This window comes from Pyxicephalus adspersus, chromosome 5 (genome assembly GCF_032062135.1).
Source record: "Pyxicephalus adspersus chromosome 5, UCB_Pads_2.0, whole genome shotgun sequence".
Classification (NCBI taxonomy): Eukaryota; Metazoa; Chordata; class Amphibia; order Anura; family Pyxicephalidae; genus Pyxicephalus; species Pyxicephalus adspersus.
Window position 1 is genome coordinate 38284608 of NC_092862.1, and position 19151 is coordinate 38303758.

The following is a 19151-nucleotide window of genomic DNA, read 5'->3' on the forward strand; positions in this document are numbered from 1 at the left end:
TTTGATAAATTGAGAGATTTGATCCTCACTAAAAATGAGACGGCAATCTAAACAGCATTATACAGCTACAGTAAACGTGATTTTTTTTTTTCTTCTGTGGGGTGAAGAAATGGGTTCACCTAATTGTTGGGACTTTTTCTGCTCCTGTTTGGGCACTGGTAATTGAGAGAATTTCTTGGCATGTCTGGGTATGGGGATCATGTGACGTTCTCTCCCTCCCTCCTGACAGCTTTCCTGCTTGCTGATTGGCCTTTGAGGCACATATTGCTGTCAAATAGAGAGTTGGGAGAAGGTTTTCAGTCCTGTACAAACCTAACTGGGGGAATGAAGGATTAAGGGTTTTTTTTATAAAAAAAAAAGTTTATGTATCCTTTAAATATAACCTGAAAGATAATGGATATCTTTTAAGCAGAGGATCAGATAAACGTTTTCATTACCTTTTCTATTGTTGGGGAGTATGGTATGTTGTAAAATGTGTAGTATACCAAAAAAGAAACCAGAAGGAACAAATACGGTAATAATCTTTCCTAAGGCATTTTTGATTGGGGATGATATGAGATGTAGGGGACAATTTGAAAGCCTTTTCTTCAGCATGTGATGAAGAGTTCTTTCATCAGACACTGTTGGTGTGGAGACTTTATTCCGTCTTGAAATGTGTTTTATTCCTTTTTTGTTTCTAGGAATAAAAAAGAAAAGATGGATATCCGAGGTGCTGTTGATGCTGCTGTCCCAACAAACATTATTGCAGCCAAGGCTGCAGAGGTTCGAGCCAACAAGGTGAACTGGCAGTCTTATCTTCAGTAAGTACACAGCTCTTGTCTTTTATGTGGGAAATTATTCTGGCTTTCTCCAATGTCGAGTTCTGACATCTAAAAATACCTTTTTTTGGGTTTTCTAGAAGTTTGCTGCTGTTGTTAAGTGGTAAGGTAAGCATCAGGGTGGGGGGGTTAGGATATACTAGGGGGCAAGGTAGGGTGGATCAACCCTATTTTAGGTCAGACTAAACTTTTTTTTTAGTCACAGGCTAGTTGATTAACCATAGTGTAAAATCCATAGGCTTACATGGAGCTTTCCCAGCTTTAGAAACTGAAAAACAGAAGCTTTGAACCCTTTTTGTTTATATTAAAAAAAAAAAAAAAGTTTAGCTGAAGTTGGTGCTAATACAAATGATTTGTTGACCTTCTAGTTCTCCTCTAATAATTGCTATAAACCCAGGAAAAATATGGAGAAAAAAAGTTTGACATCATGCTACACATTTTACCATTGGGATTGCCAAATGTGTTCTAGATCTGGCTTTCTGCCCACAATGTGAAGTCTGACCAGTGCGTATTACTAGCCTTGGGCTTTACATTACCTTTTGCATTTAAATTGCAAGAAACCTTAAAGTAGAATTAGACAACTCTTCCCCTTTGGTTCTGTAATTTTGTCACATCATTATTCTAGTAACAGAATAATGTTTTCACTTGTTTAAACTGCTTAGTTTTACTTTTAACAGAAGCCTGTGCAGCAATCATCGCCCTGCTGTGGGAGGATTTTATCTTTGATGTGTAGAGAGCAAAAAAAAAAAAAAGCTTTTATTTGCTAAGGAAAGAAAGCAGCACAATTCTACCTAATAAGTGAACTGACAGTAATGTATGAAATGTACATCTCTCCCATAATATTGTCAGGTCCCTGTTTCATAGTACAAAGGCAGGTGGGGTTGCTATATGATCAATAAGGAGATAGGGCTTTTTGTATGTTATGTTTTATTAAACCTTGAAAACCCATGCTGGATTGCTGAATGAAGTCGAATTACTTCTCTATAGCTGCCCTGTGCTTACAACAAATAGCTTTGTTTGTTTAGAAAACACACATTTTATCTTAACAGTGTTTTGCCTGCCAGGTCCAATGTTTTGGTCTGTTGCTGCAATCACAAGTATGTGGAGAGGGTTGGGTAAAACCTGACACATCCTGTGTTTTAGTTCTGGAGTCTTCTCTTCATGATGTTAGAACATGCTTGTCAGTTTAATACTTGGTCCATATTGTGTTAGTGATATACACAAGCATAGTTTTAGACCTCGGCCCACTGTACAAAATACCAGCTCTGAGATGTATCTTAAAGCCAAAAATAAAACTGAAACCTGCAGATCTGCTTTATCTAGAGATATAGATTCCCATTGGACTGATTTTAGAACAATTGCAATGATTACACTGGAAGCATTGGCTGGTATTTCTCCGTTGCCTGGATTTGGCCCTTAAAGTAATCTTATGTGTAAATGATATTTTTCTAAAGCTTAAACAATTACCTTTTTTTTTTTTTTTTTTTTTTTTTTTTTGTCCCTTCTGCAAGAAAAAAAACCTGTCTGCTCGCTATTTTTTTTTTAGTTTAGTTCAGATTTAAAGCTGCAGACTAAAAAATGTAATTCGTTTTAAAATAACATTTAATTTGTTAAAGCATAAATAAGAATTTCCTGATAAGTATTCAATTTCCTTTACTTCTGAGAGTTGATCACAAACAGCATGATATCTGCGTCGCAGACATTTGTACCATCTATCTATTGCATCTATTTCTAAATGTTTTAACACAAAGTAGATAAGGAACAGAGAAAAGAAGGGTTTTTTTTTGGCTGAAAATCATACATAAATTTTAAAAATATGATTAACCCCCCTAGCGTTCTAATTCTGTCAGTTTTTTGATGCAAAAAGTGATCCTATTTTTTTTTGCATAGAAATTTTTGTTTATATTGTGGGCTTCTAATTCTTAGGATTAATTCCTGGGTATGATAATTATATTTATTTATTATAATATAATCATAAATTATAATATAATACATAATTATAAATAATAATTTTCAAAAATAATGAAATAGACAACAATGTAATCTTAAGATAAAAGATAAAATTAAAAATGTACTTTTTATTTTTATTTCATGTTGTGTGGTGTTTTTGTACTATAAAAAACATTTAAAAGCAGATTACATTGTAGATTACATTTCCCTCACACCCCCCCCCCCCAATACATCACCTCTTGCATCACCTGGAAGATGACGAGTGGGGATGTCCCGACTGCCTCACACAGATGCTGGAGCTGCTGCTCTGCATCTCCAGAGAGATGCAAAGCACAATGCAGGACTTCTCACTGCACATGCGAGCAGCAATAGCAAATTTCGGGGGTGACCACAATGCATAAGTCCTGCATTGTGCTTCGCATCTCACTGCTGATGCAAGCAGCGGCGTGGCCGGGACCCAGGTGGTATTTAAAAGCAGATTACCCAGTAATCTGCTTTTAAATTTCCCACCCGGCCACGGCCCCCGACGGACCGGCATCACAGCAGGACCATCCGATCGCCGCTGGAGCGTGGGGCAAAGGTAAGGGGGCATGTAAAAGCCACCCCAAGTCACACTCAGGATTACCGCTAGGGGTGTTAAGGAAACCTATACAGTGTTCCAAATGAGTAATATCCAGAGCCCATTGGTTGCATCATGGGTAGTGGATTTCAAATAGACATTAGATATCTAGTCGTGTTAATACAACGTCTTGTAACCTGCTGCGTTTCGCCCTTTTAGGCTTTCTCATGGGTATGTATAAGATGTAGGTTATTTTTGAGATATAGCTAGGAGGGAAAAGGTTCAAGATAAAATATGTCTGGATGTTCAAGGGCGTCAAACTTTTATGGCATCAAGGAGACTCTAGGTATCTAATTGAGATGAGAAGAAATAGGTTGATGATGGAGTAGGGCTGGTGTAGGTAGTTTCACTAATACAAAAGGAGTATTAGGATTCCATTTGCTTTGAATAGCTTCCCCCAGGCTCTTTGGTTTGGACAATTTGCAGCAATATTGTTTTAACACGTCATACAAATTTTATCCAGAATTTACACATTTAGAAATGTTTATATCCTGAGTTGTGTGATAACATTTATAAATAAACTCTATGTAAAAATTGCTTAACGTATGACTAGATTCTAAGGCCTTTTTTTCATTCTCTCTATTTGACCTGATTACCAGTATTGAAAATGATTGAAGATTTAGAATCGGAATAGAGGGGAAATCTTCCATTGGGGACATTTGTTTCTACAAAACTGTCTTAACAGAGGATTCACTTCATATTGAAAATATATCCTCTCGCTTTCTGGTGTTTTCAAATGACACAATGGGCCTGAGATAGTCTATCTTCTCCAGTCTCTAAAAGTTTTAAAATCTGGGGTCATCCAGCAAACCTTGAATAACCTTCTTTAAAATAATTTTCTACTATTTGGCAAAAGTTTAATCCTTTCCAAGATCTATTCCAGGTTTAACAGATTACCCAGGTTCTCCCATGATAGTCTTCTCTAGTCTTGGAGAGCTTTAAAAAATCAGGCCGACTGTAAAGGGAAATACGAGATAAAGGGGCGAATTTATTAAGACTCTTGAAGGCTGGAGAGGATACACTTTTATAAGTGAAGCTGGGTGATCCAAAAATCTGGAATGAGATCTAGTCCAGGATTGGAAACATTTGCTAACAAATTACTTTTAAAAGTCCATTCCAGGTTTGCTGGATCACCCTGCTTCATTAATGAAAGTTTATCCTCTCCAACCTTGGAAAAGTCTATTAAATCAGGCCCACTGATGGAAACAAATGTGATTTTAACCCTCCCCTACTCTATCTAAAAATTAGAAGGAAACAAGTTTTGACCTTCTTTTATGGTTTCATCTTTTTAACCTTCATATTAGCAGCGCTCTAAAGCTCCACATATGCTTTTTTTTTATAGACAAGTCCAGCTGTTTAAAGTTTGATGGATGTCATAGTTCATACAAATCCAAGGGCTAAGTAGTCAGAACCTCAAATAGCGTTTAAGCCACCTAATCATATGCTGTTTTCAGTAAATATCAACTGGCAAAGGTTGTTTGTCTTGGAAATAATTCTGTATTCCAGTTTTTTCACACAGCTCAAGTAGTGAGTTGGGGGACATATTTCCCACCCATCCTTTATGTACTTTACTATCCCACCATTACTTATTACCTTTTTACGAATATTCACTTTCATAATTGTTTTAGAAAATAAATTAATCTTATACTGTGTCTGTCTACAGAAAATATTTCCCTTAAAAGTATCTGATGAGCTTTCACAAATATTGCAGGGAGCTTTTAATTTAGATGACACTGTGTGGGTGTTTGACTGAAATTTTCTAGGGGAGGGCTTTCTATAGTTTTTTTGATAAAAAGCGGAAGTTTTTGAAAGAGGAAGGCCATCATCTGAACTTCATATTACAAGGAACAAAAATCCTTTTGTTCAGCTTGTTCCATCGCCTATATTTCAGATAAATCTGTGAACCCAAATTTTCTTTCTTGTGCAGATACTAAGTGGCCCTGGAGTTCATGGAAAGAATAAGTCTGTTCTTTGTTTGAATTTAGAAATAAAAAGCATCCGGAACATTTGTATTTGTTGAAAAAGATTTGATAGAAATTCAGATTGACGGCAAAAAAACTGTTAAATGCCAACTGTTTATACTTCTGTTAGTTACTGCAATAATTCTTACAAATGTGCTACTGCATATCTGGCAGAGTAACACCGCCATGCAAAGTCTTCACCTCCTTGTAATTAGCATGCTGCCCCAGCTTATTCACAGGAATATCAAAAAGCAGTATTAAACTTCTGTGGTCTTTTTCCCTCAAACCTCCATTTTTGACATACTAGGTTCTTTAAAATGCTCGGCTCAATAGATTTGTATGCGATGCATGAGTTGTAGACATTTCACATTGTAGCGTGGCCATTGTTCGGCCTTCATTTTTATGCCTTGAAGTGTGCATTAAAGGGTGCCCTAAATCTGATGTTCTTGAGCCCCCTTGTTGGGTTGCTCCTTGTAGAGGTTTCTGGCAGTTTTCTGGTCCTGGTTCCCAACCTTCTTAACACTGCATTTGGAGATCCCAACGGTTCAAGAATCCTATGTTCTTTAATGGATTATAAAGAACTAGACATTTTGTATAATCTTACAAGTGTGTTGAACAATATGAATCCCTCTATTCTGAACATTCTGAACGTAGTATTCTCTTGGTTCTTTATGTAACTAACCAAGACATTTTGGGAATAGAAGGAATGATACCAGTTGCTTGTTTGTTTTGCTTGCCAGTGTCCAGTAGCTCTTGATGCTTCCTATTTATATACGTCAAGCTCAAATGTTTCCTTCTTTCCTGCCTGTAAAAGTCAGAAAGTATGGGACACTGTGGGATAGTTTTGCAGACATCACAGAAGAAACTATAATAAAGGGACGCAGAGACTGCATAGCTGGTAAATGCTGGTGCACGGAGCTCTGGAAATGTTGAGAATACTGTGAATAGCATCCTTGTTCATCATCCTGCAGCAGTAAAAGCAGTTTATGCTACTTAGGGGGTATTGCTTAAGGAAAATAAAAAGTTCTACAAAAATAGTTTTACTTTATTTTAGAGATTATGTGCAACATAGATTTTTTTGGTATCCCGCAGCAGTAAAAAACACCTGAAACATGATACATCTGAGTTTATGCAGAATAGGAATGTTGCACAGCTTTTTCTGTTGTAACTGCTTTTTTGTTGTCTTGTTGTCACTGTTCTGTAGTGATCTCTACCTAAAGTGTTCTCCCCAGCCCCTTTTAGCAGGGCGCACAACTTGGCACTTTTCAGTAACCACCTGGCTATTTTTGAGTGGTTACTGTGGAGCTTCACAATACATGCCACCGCCTACAATTTCTTCTCAGCCAGCCAAACATTTTCTGGGTTGAACACGGACATAGCAGCAATAATTAGATTTCGAACCTTTAAAGGGCATTGTACCTTTCTAGATCTGATGGCATCATCCCTTCTTTTGTGATGGATGGGACTGTTGTATTACAAAAAAAAAAAAAAAATTACACAGACACTGTTGGATGGCTTTTTCTTTTTAGGTAATCCGATTTAAAGTCCCACTTGCTGTCTTGCACTGTCATTGTATTACCATATTTGTATATTTAGGGATGTGGCATCATTTTTAATATCTGAAATGTGGAGGGTACGTACAGAATTGTTATTACTTTTAGATAGGATAACAAGAAGATTGGTATGGTTTCCTTTAAGGACAATGTTTTCACTCATATGTTCCAGAAGGTATTGACTTGCGTTACCCATGATTCCTAAAATTACCACTGCTGCCAAGAATATGAGTGAATTAAAAACATTCATAGTGTGTGTTTACGGTCACCCAGCATTGAGGCAAGCAGTCTTTGAAATGTCTGTGTATGTAAATTACATTTAGCAATTTTTTAGAACTTGTACTAAAGGATAATCAGTTTCATGCTGTTTAAATGTATCATAACCTCAACATTGTTTATCCTAATAACATTAATTTTCATATATTGTATCAATCTTACAGGGGTCAGATGATTTCTGGAGAAGACTGTGAATTTATCTTAAGGTTTGAAAAATCAAGTGCTGAAGAGAAGAAAGCAATACTAACAAATGAAAGCAATCAGGTACTTACTTACTTACAATCGCTATAGCTATATGTTGCTGAACTTGTTGTTACTGATGAAGGTGTTGGGTCACCCATCCAAGTGGCTTTCTCTGCTTAAATGAATATCCAGGACATAACCCAGCATTTAAACCTAATTAAAACTTTAATGCCCACTTGAAGCCTCATGGTTCTTACTTAGTAAGCATTGTATGCCGATTGTATGCCGTACGGCTGCACAACAGCTAAAGGATTTGGTGTTAAAGAGGAAGTAAACTGAAAAATGCCCAAAAAAAAAAAAAAAAAAAACACTTAACTTCAATCCTGCAGTGCAGTCAATAGGTCCGGAGGTTCCTTCCAATGGGCCCGGCATCCCTCCAGCATCTGCTGCCGAGCCGGGGCACTGGGCACTGCCATCTTCGCCTCTTCTCCTGGGTTCTTGGAAAAAAAACTTGCCGATCTCACTGCATATGCTTGAGAGCAGCAATTTTTTTCCCTTTTCATGAAAAGGCTCTTTCTGCACATGCCTGAGTTTCCTAGGCATGTGCAGAAGAATCACTCAAGGGCCTCCTGGAAAGCTTGATGTAGGTATCCTGGGAGGCTTAGCGCTCCCATTCATTCTCGATCCCCTAGGCCAGAGGTAGGCAAACTCTGGCCTTTAGGCTGGATACAGCCCAACTAGTATTCTAGTCCAGCCTAACGCCCCCCTAGATATTTATTGTTGGATCCAGCCTAATTGAATTGTTGCGGTATCGGGAGTCCTGGCAATATCATTGGGTTCCTGCACAGTAACTCCACTTACTATGCCTAAAGAGCAGAAGCAATGCGGAGCTACCAGTCTCTGGAAGGTTGACCTCGAACGTAGTGTCTTCAGCTCCGAATGGACTGACGAATTTTTCTTCGTCCAATGTGGCAACAAGGCCTTGTGCTTAGTGTGCAACGACACCCACAGCACTTTCAAGTGGTCGAATTTCAAGGGGCATTTCGATGCCAAGCACGCGCACACGTACAGAGAGTACACCGCAGGTGAGCGGAAGACTGAGGCTGCTCGCTTGCAGTCACTGTTGGATCAACAGTCGTCCCTCTTCATAGGGGGCACGAGTGTGACAATCGGCAGCCTCAGAAGCTTTGGAGGCCTGCTTCCTGAAGTGTCCTTGTTGATTGCGAAGAAAATGCATCCCTTCACTGATACAGACTTTGTAATAGATTGTATACCTGCTGCTGTTTACGTAATTTGTCCCAAGCAACAAAACGCTTTCAAGGAAATCCTGCTGTCTGCCCGCACTGTGACTTGACGCGTGGAGGACTTGGCCTCTAATGTCCAGTTTTTGATGTTTACGAAGTTCAAAACTCTCAATATATGCACCATCGCCTTGGACGAGAGTTGTGATATCAAAGACACTGCTCAGCTGGCCATCTTTTTGCGTGGCATCACGCAAGATCTGGAGGTAGTTGACGAGTTTTCAGCCTCATCCCGATGAATGGAATGACAACTGGCCAAGCTGTCCTCAGTGTCCTCCACTGCTTTGAGTGGTTTCGACCTATCTAAGCTCGTCTCAGTAACTACTGACGGTGCACCTGCCATGGTTGGATCTACCAAGTGACTTTCGCAGCTGCTCATCCTCTGCCACTCTTAGGGCTGTGCAAAGGAGATCGCAAGGTGCACTGCATCTTCCACCAGGAGTCATTGTGTGCCAAAGCAGTTGGCATGAAGGACATTATATCTGTTGTGGTGAAGTTAGTGAACGCCGTGATGCTCGTCCTCTCAACCACAGCATCTTCAAGCACATGTGTGAAACTGCAGTGGCTGATTACGGGGATCTGCTTTACCACACTGAGGTTTGCTGGCTCAGTCTTGGCAATGTCTTGAAGCGCGTCTTCGCCCTCAACCACAAGATAGTTTCCTTTGTCAGTGAGAGGGGCCCCATGGGCTTTCAAAAGTTCTGACAAGGTTTGGCTCTATCGGTTCGACTTCCTCACTAATATCAGCTCTCACTGTAACAAACTTAACCTGAAGCTTCAAGGACGTGGCGTGCTCATCACGAACATGTAAACCCACGTGCGAGCATTCAAAGCAAAGCTGATTCTATGGGAGAAACATCTGTATGAGGGGGACTGTCCAATTCCCACACCTTGCCCAGTGTGATGTAGCCCTCGTTTACACCAAAGCATGCATCGGTGTGCTGTCAATCCTGCGGAATAAATTCTCATCGTGCTTTACTGATGTGCGTTCTCATTCATAAGAGTTCAAGATCGTCGGCACTCCTTTTGACTTCCCCTATAACGATGCCCCCTCTGATGTGCAATTGGAGTTGTTTAAACTCCAGGCTTTGGACGTTCTCTTGTCCATGTTTACTTCTTGCACTACTCTCATTTACTTCTATGGTCAGCTTCCACATGCTCAGTTTCCAATGTTGTAAGCCCGTGCCAAGCGTGTGATCACAATGTTTGGCAGCACTTTATCGTGCAAGCAGTTCTCCAAGATAGAAGTTTTGTAACAAGCTGCGCTCTCAGCTCACTGACAATCACACAATCACCCTTATGACATTCTGTTGCTGAACATCATTATAGAACCTGATATTGTATCTGTCTCTAAGAGGTTGTTGCAAAAAAAAAAAAAGGGGTTGTCTACCCTTTTATGTAAGGTGAAATTTCTGAGTTTAGGTACGTTTTTTAATTACTTCTTACTTAGGGTAATTAAAAGCTCAGTGTGCACCTGCCTTGGTTTTGTAGACCATGGGTAGTAATGTTGGGGTGTGTTTACACATTGAGAATAATAATTTACAAGGTTAAAAAAAAAAACCTTTTCAACATTACAAAACATATACATATTTTAGAATAGGAGGCTTTGTATATTTGTGTTAGCCTACAGCTATACTGTGTTTATTGTGAGGTCAGTGTAGAATTCACATATACTTGGGAGACTGGTTGAGGACTCCTACCACTTGGTTGAATCTAGTTTCTGTTGGTATGAACAGACATTCCAGCAAGTTTATTTATTGTTGTTATTGTTGGTCGGGGTTGTGATGTGATTCTCAATGTTTTTTGTGGCTGATTGCTCTTTTAGACATGGAGATAACCCCCATTTAAAATGACTTCTTTCCATGACTTGGCCAGTATAAACATGCATGCCAGTTTGTAAATTTATTTTAGATTATTTTTATATGAACAATATTTATGTGGGTTTGGAAATTGGCCCGTTAAATTAATACAATTTGCAGTATAGTGGTTTATGGAACCAACACAAGCGGTATGTTCATTTTTATCGATTACTGGGGATCCCTGGACATACAGTATTTCTACCTGACTTGCTGCATCCACCTGCCCTGGAGCTAAGCCCGCTTTCTCTATTTAGAGAAAGTGTCAGAAAGTGTCAATGTCAGAGCCTTCATTGGCTACTGAGACTCGCACAATATACTGCTCCGTTATAAGGATGGGAATGAGCTCCTGATGGGCATGGGAGCCATGTAGAGCATTCAGTGGCTTCACACATACACAAACATTTTTGTCATACTTGAGATGACTGCACAGGTTAATTTAGACAACCAATGTGTAGCATTTAAATGCTATCTACCTAAAACTACAATTTAGTTTTTCACCAAGACCGGCCATCTATATCCAAACATAAACCAGTGTTTCAACCAGTTTAAAAATTACCCATAATAACCAGCAGTTGGGTAATTTGCAGTACTTTTAGTTTTAGGAGTCTGAAAAATACATATACTTCCTTCAAACATATCTCCCTTTTTTTTTCTTCAGTGTGCTAAAACCTTCATTAACTTGATGACCCACATTTCCAAGGAGCAGACAGTTCAGTACATTTTAACTATGGTCGATGACATGCTCCAGGTAAGTAGTATATATATGTCATTGCAGATTTAATAATTTAGTTTAGCTACTCATATTTTCTGTGTTTTCAATTCAGGGCTTTTATTTTCAGTGCATATTGACCCCCTTAGGTTATTATTTTTGTTGATTTGTGCTGTGACATGCCTTAAAATACTATGTTACTGTATATAAACGTGTTTACTTCTTTCCATTTGCAGTACTCCATAATGCCATAGATGACTAATGGTCACATGCAGACTTGTTGTTATGAGGAAGTGTGTCATAATAGGTCTGTTAGATTAGAGCAATGTTTCTTGAATTTTTTAACGGGGGGGGGGGAACCCCTTCATATAACTTTTGGGTCTTCTGGGAACCCCCACTATAATATTTCCACAACTCACAGGACGTTGTACATTGCTGGCCAGTTGAAAGACTGTTGCCCTTACAGATGGCCAAAAAATTCCTTGGGAGTTTTTTAAACTGACCTGAGCAGTAGCAATTGCTCATTGTTCAAGAAACCCCTAGAAACCTCTGGAGGAATCTTGGTTGAGCAACACTGGATTTAAGTCTGCCAGGTGTGATGCTAAATGGATTGTTCACTGTTCAACTATTATAACTAAGAGGGCAGAGTATAGGGTATATATATTACTCCTAATAATGCTGAGACCCTTGGAGCTAGAGCTATGGGCGAATCAACTGTAGTTTAACAGGAGTACAAATGCATTAGCCTGTACAATAGTTCTTTTAAGTATATGTTTGAGCTGGTGCATCTCTCATTGCCAGGTGGAAAGACCTGAGAAGCTGCTCTATGGTCATGCTATAAAATGCATATTAATTTATATTATTGCTGGGACAGTGCATTTGCTACCTTGCCCTTATCACTTAGACTAATGATGACATTTTAATTAATCTGTAGACAAACAAGCGGAACAAGATTCTAATTTGCTTGATTGATGGCTTTTGATAGACATGCAATTAATATACATTGTACACAGTGTTTACATTTTCTTTAAACTTTTTAATTTTTTTTTTTTCATTAAATATTTTAACCATTCTTCATCACCGCAAGAAGTAATCAGTTAAGACACAACAGTAATAATTATGGGAACAACAGTATTAAATATGTAAATCTCAAAAATTATACTGCAGAGAAGATTACTTTCATGATGGTATCTAGTAACAAACACATGAACAAGCCCTATACACAGCACCTGAGGGGTGACCAGACAAAGTTTTGCATTGAGACTAGGATAACAATGGAAGCTATGTAGACAGGGAATTTATTTGCATTAATATAAGAAACATCACAGACAAAAAAAATCCTTAAAATGTTACCCAATTTTACTTGTTCACCAGTCCTTATCTAGCTTGGTGGCAGTAGAAGTCTATGTAGTCAGTATTGTAAGGAGAGTGAGGGTAATTCACTGCCAGGGGTTCCTTTGTATTTTTTTTTTTTCACTGATATCACAGTGCACTAAGACTTTAGTTTTTTGACAGCCGACAAATATAACAAGCAAAATATTTTTTTTTTTTGGTTGTCAGTGTGTTAAGTGCTTCATTTGACTTTGACACAGACTTTTTTGTCTGTGTACCGAGAGCTTTATGAGAATGTTGTAATTTTCCTTTCATGTAAATGTTCTAAACGTTTTGTTATATATTTTGCTCTCTGCAGCAGATGTCAGATGTGACGGTTGATTTTTTCACAAGATCTAAAGTCATGAAGTGTGCATTTTATAATTTAGAACTGCAGAAGTTTTCTGACTTGTTCCTAAATATTTTATCTTTAGATATTGCATACTTATGACAAAATACTTTATTGTTGTGTACCATTAAAATGCTATGCAGATATTTTTATATTTAAACTTAACCAGTGCAATTCGCCATCCGGGCTGCTTCCATATTCCTTTCTTCTTCCTAAAAACCATCTTCGCTCATCTTGATTGGCCATGTTGGTATTACATCCCAGCACATGCAAGGGTAGCAGGGATCGCTGGGTTTCCCTTGTTTTACATGTGCCGTTCAGCCTTTTCACAGGTGCAATCAGGTAGGCCAAATGGGTTATTGCAGATAGGACATTGCCTGTCCCTTTCTGCACTAACCTGCCTGATCCTTTATTTTGTAAAGTGGAACTTCAGTTCCACTTTAAAGTGTCTTTATGATAAACAAAATGCATATTCAGTTTATCTACTTTGATTCTTTTAAATCACATTTACAAATATGTACCTGTCTATCCTTTAAAAAATTTAAGGGCATTTTTAACTTCCAGTTCTAGGCTAATAACAAAGTCAAGGAAATGAAATTCCATGTTGTGTTGTCCTCCCAGCCCAAGTTCTCTACTCTTCTTCCCTTCAAAACTTCTTCTTGTTTGCATGCTCGGCATTCTTTTCTCCCTTGTACCAGCTGCCTGCTGTTTCTCTTTTTCTCTTTTCTGCTATTACATTCTGTAAAGTAGTTTATGGAAAAAGAATCAGCAGGAAGTGAGTTTTCAATTTCAGTATTTGAGTTTTTATGAAAGGCGTAATAGTTTTCAATAAGATAGCATAAAGAGATCTGCACAACAAACCACACTAAGAATAGGTATCCATAGATTATCTTTTGTAATGAGAGCATTTTAACATTTGGAATGTAGAATAAAATTATAAATTGGTGGTTTTGCTCCAAAGGATGAGGACAGACAGAGATAAACAACATCAAAGAGTCATTTAAGATGGGAAAAGATGTCAGGGAAGGAGTAATACTATAGGATAAAATAGTTAAAAGGATAGTGAGAATGTCCATAGGAGTGTGGTTCCAGCTGCATCAGTGCAGCATAATGGAAATCACAAAACTCAAGCATAGGGGATATGGCACCATGTGGCCTACCAAGATGTTGTGCCAGGTGTGCAAGTTCCTGGCATGGCTGTCCCAACAATCACTAAGGACAGGCTGTATCGGTTAAGTCCCAAGTTATAATAAGTCATATCTGGATACACTATAAAGGACTGTCAGTCCTTTAATACTCATAAGTGGATATAGTGAGGGTCAATCCCCACTCTGTTACCAATTTTAAGAAAAAAAAAAAGTTATTTAATACCTAGAATATGTTAAGAGGTAGGTGGCAGTGCCTTACAAATGTGTGCTCACACTACAATGCCCAGGTCATGCTACCATGGAAAAAAGTTTTATTCCTAAATAAAAAAGTGATACAGATATCACATACATGTATCTGTCCAAATTTGAGGATTGTAGTACCTTTATAAATTTCTGGTTTCAACTAATATATTGTTAGTGGATGATATGATAAAGCTAGGTGTCTTTTTATATATTTAACATTAGCCCACATTTTTAGAGAGTTTAATAATTGTGTTTCCTAATGACTGTCCCTTTGCTTTGAGCCATAGAATATTGTCAATGTTAGGAGGGCAGCATTTGTATACTCCATACACGCCCAGGGTAGAAACATTCAGGGTGGCATGATAGTGTTCTGAACTATTTAATGGCTATGGATTAACCTGGATATTTTGGTTTACAACTATTTATATGGAGGCCCAACATGTTTTTAGATCTGTAAAAAGGTGTAGTTTATGGTAATGATCAACTAGTTATAGGCCACAGATATTTAAGAAATCTCCACTTGGGTGGACTCAATTCAGTATAAATGAAATGGGATAATAGACAACCTGCCCAGTCCCACATTTATTAGGAAAGAAGGGAATCTATGCCCCATGTTCTGTACAATGATTGTAAGGATTCTAGGAAGTAGGACTTGAAGAAAAAGAAGGCAAGGCTGAACTATTCATTATCTCATAAATGTACAGAACTGAAATGTGGCATTATGATCCGAAATAATTGTAACTTTTGAATCAGATTAGATATTAGATCAGGTGTCTGATGTTTAGATACAAAACCTCTCCTCTAAGTTGGTTGGCCAGAATTTTTTTTTTTAGATGTTTAAAGTAAAGGGAGATAGATTGTAATTTGACCAGTTAGTAGAACCTTGTTTTATTGAAAGAAATGTTACATTTTCACAAAGAAATGTTAATATTTCTTCTTTTATCTGCAATAAACATTTGTACAACTGTACAACAATAATTAGGCAGCATTCTGACCTATGTATGATAGGGGAGCCAGTGCTAGGAATGTGAACAAGGGGGAGTTATAAAGATGAGTAGAGATCGAGAATGAATGGGAGAGCAAAGTCTTCCGGGATACCTATGTCACGCATCCCGGGAGGCCCTTGGGTGCTCCTTCTGCGCATGGGATGCCAAGATGATCTATGATACAGTGATTTGAAAAGAAATGATAGACAGGTAGTCCCCAGGTTACATACGAGATAGGGACTGTAGGTTTGTTCTTAAGTTGAATTTGTATGTAAGTCGGAACACATACATTATTTTAATAAGTGCAATTGGGACATATGTTTTAACATATTAGACAGCATGAGGTCAGTCACTGTATAAAATCCTCACTGTGAGTTAATCACAAACAAAGCTAAAAAAAAAAAAAAATTTATTAACTTCTGAAGCAAGCCGTGCTTTGATATGCAAACAGTTAAAACTGCTGAGTTTGTCCTGGTCATTAAAGAGTTACAAGAGGCTGCAGAAAGAGCTCACCCCCCCTAGGATCATCCACAACCTCAGCTGTGTTTAGCAAAAGATTTCAAGTCAAGCAAACAGCCCCCTCCCCCCTTCAAGCCTCTGTTCTGCACAGAGCAAGCAGGGGAAGCCCTGTTCATATCTAGGAGGCGTCCGTATGTTAGATGTCCTTAACCCGGGGACTACAATTATAAAGCTCTCTATAATAATAGGGATCTGACTAGACCAGTGCTTAATTTATTATTCTTCCTGGTAGATCTCGGCCAGTGGTGTTTTCTAGTTCCTTGTAAGTTGTACATCATCCAAGTCATCCAATATCTATAGGCCTGTTTATGAGATCATATACGTAACAAAAGGCAGTTCAATGAAAATCATTACAATATTTTTTCCTTCTTTTTTGCAGGAAAATCATCAGCGTGTCACCATATTTTTTGACTATGCGCGTCGTGGCAAAAACACTGCTTGGTCTTACTTTTTACCAATGCTGAATCGTCAGGACCTGTTCACAGTTCACATGGTAAAACAAAGGAAAAAAAATGACAACTAAAATGTATTTTGCAATAATTTTAATGTCCTTAATTGTAGCCTTCTGTTTTAACAGCCCTTCATTTTATAAATATTTGTAACATGAACAGTCATTTTAATTTAGAAAAGACAGTGTAAAAATTTTGGAAGCTGTTCAGTAAGGACCTGTTTGGTATCATGTGGATGTACAATTTAGAGTTGAGCAAAATAGATGTATTGTAGATTTGTAAAGAATGTTTGCAGTCTTTATGGTCTCCATTCACCTTACTTGAATGTGATATTGCCAGTCAGCGCAAACTAAAACTGCTGCTTGCAGGATATCATACAAACATAATGCAATACATCTTTTTGTGAGATTTATGATGTCATTGATGAAATTATATTTTATGTGCTATGAGGCTTTTGTGCTTTTTAAAATATGTGGCTTAAATACAATCTCATGTGGGGCCAGTGAGACCTAATGATGAGCTGATGTTTGTAAAACTTTTGTGGATTCACCACCTACTTTTATAGCCCCACAATTTGGCTGGAGGTAAAAAGAAGATGAGCAAGTAGTTAAATGAATGTGCTGTACGGGAAGGCTGACTTGATAGCCCTATTTATTCTTTGCTACACAACATAATGTTAGTCCCCACTGCCGATGTATTTTACATTGGTAATTGTTACATTCATAAAATGAAGGTCGGGTGTTGAAGCCTGCAGTCTGTCACAGAGCTTAATGTCTAGTGGAGCTTGCAGAGTGCTAAGCACCTTTATAAAGCATGTTGCTTTATTTTATAATTGTACTCTTTTATTTTTTATGTGGGTCTGTCTGCTTTTTCACACTTAAATCCTGCTTATAACAAAGAGCATTAGCAGTAGGTACCTATAAAATAGATATAGTTTTTCTGGCTATTCATGAAATTGAGACCTCCAACCGTGAAATTAGAATAAAGATAAGTTTTATGGAAAAATGATCATTAAAGGAAATCTTACCAGATCAAATTAATCTTCTCCATTGATTCTGATGATTATTGTAAACTTGAGGAACTTTCTAAATGACCTAATTTATAATCAATTTGTATGTCATGTATGGTCAGCAATGGAATACATGATTTCCTGGGTACACATTTCACTAAACGAACAACAATTATGTATTTAACAAGAGATATCTAAATCTGTTAAGGCTGACTCTGAGCATGGTACCAAAATCTAGAGCCCAGGCATGCAACCAGCAATTGCAGGGGGGGCACATCAACAATTGTAACCTTCACGTTTGTTTTGTAAAAAGGTTTCCTTTGCTGCGTTCGTTTTCTTAAAAAAAATAAAGGCATTCTGAATGTGTCTTGGTACTATTCTCTCTGTAAACCTCTGTCAAGAGAGGGGAAGGTAGATTAAGGCAGCCACTAGTAGCTGCTTAGGATCTATGACAATGTCCATATTCTGAGGAGTTTTCTGGAAAGAGTAGAGAACAGATTGAGCCCTCAGTTTTTGCTCCTCTTCAGTGAATTGGTTTCTTTCTCATAGGACTGCCTTGCACAGAATTACAAAACCTTTGACTAGTACAAGCTTTTTAATGTATGCAAAGAATGGAAAGAGAAAATTTCTTGCTTCCTTACACCATTATAAACCATTGGTCTTTCTGGCCTAAATGTATATTTAAAGGTGAGACTGCTACTTTTATCTGGTAATGATGGAAGTGACGGTCATAAATTATTTAACGTGCATGGATAAATATTTTAATTGTGTATGGATAAAATATATTGTTGTATGAAATTGATCCAGTGTATATAGGTTTGTTGTGAATTCTTAATAAATTATTTTATACACTCAAAAAATGTTCTATTGATGTATTAGTCTGTTTATTCACTAGTAAACATAGCCTGATGGAAAAAGTGACATGTTGTAGCAATAGGAGATAAAAATCTTTACATTTGCTTTATTTTTTTCCTCTGTTCTTTCAGGCTGCTCGTATAATTGCTAAATTGGCTGCTTGGGGGAAAGAACTGATGGAAGGCAGTGATTTGAATTACTATTTCAACTGGATTAAAACTCAGCTGAGTTCTCAGGTAGTAATTGCTTTAATTAAATATTTTTGTGTTTGTCTCTATTTATTTTTTAAAATTATATAAAGCAGCAAAAGAAATAAATGCAAGTTTTAACTTGAAAAAATGGCTCAGTTATGAACATTTTACATATTCCTAACAAGCTAACTGGCCTCTATAGAGGTAGCACTGTGGGACATTTATGTTTCACCTCATTCTGCTACAAAAGTACTTCCTCTTCGTTTATGTTGGAGATTGGAAGGCTGCTGAATTATCATTGGGAGGTGAATAGACCTGCCTTAAAATGAAATGTCAACACTTGAGTGCAGCTACTGTTCATATTGAGGATAAATTGCTTCACAATGCCTTTCGTTACGGAGGCCACTGAGGACCTGTTTTAAAGCTCAGTTACTGATGGTTTAGAAAATATAGTAAATCCCATAAAGTTTCTTCAAGTTGAGAAGCAGCTCTAGGCAGTAAGTAAAGTCACTATCCAGCACGCCCTAAAACTAACCATCTGTTTTAAAGATTTAAATTTTACTTTTAATTGAAACATTTCACAATTCTTTTATCTATGGGATACACAGCATCCCTTTTTCTGTAATGGGAAACCTCCTTGTTCTGTGGTGTCATTGTCCAAGGCTGCAGTTGACTCCTGCGGGGGGCTGAGCCTGAACTGGTAAACACATAGGGATAGCAGGAAAGGCAGCCCCGGCAATAACTGGTAGAATGAAGACTATTACAGATATAAACCAAGTATGAGCATTTTATTTGGTAACAT

At 37.8% G+C, this 19151-nt stretch overlaps 1 protein-coding gene across 1 annotated transcript in view; it reads left to right on the forward strand.

Moving 5' to 3' along the window:
- Positions 1-19151, forward strand: part of ATP6V1H (ATPase H+ transporting V1 subunit H) — a 51729-nt gene that overhangs the window by 2915 nt on the left and 29663 nt on the right. The window contains exons 3-7 of the mRNA XM_072411207.1: positions 681-800; positions 7342-7441; positions 11179-11268; positions 16225-16338; positions 18290-18394. Coding sequence (XP_072267308.1) covers positions 697-800; positions 7342-7441; positions 11179-11268; positions 16225-16338; positions 18290-18394 — 513 coding nt within the window. The 5' untranslated portion in view covers positions 681-696. The remainder of the gene's footprint in view (positions 1-680; positions 801-7341; positions 7442-11178; positions 11269-16224; positions 16339-18289; positions 18395-19151) is intronic.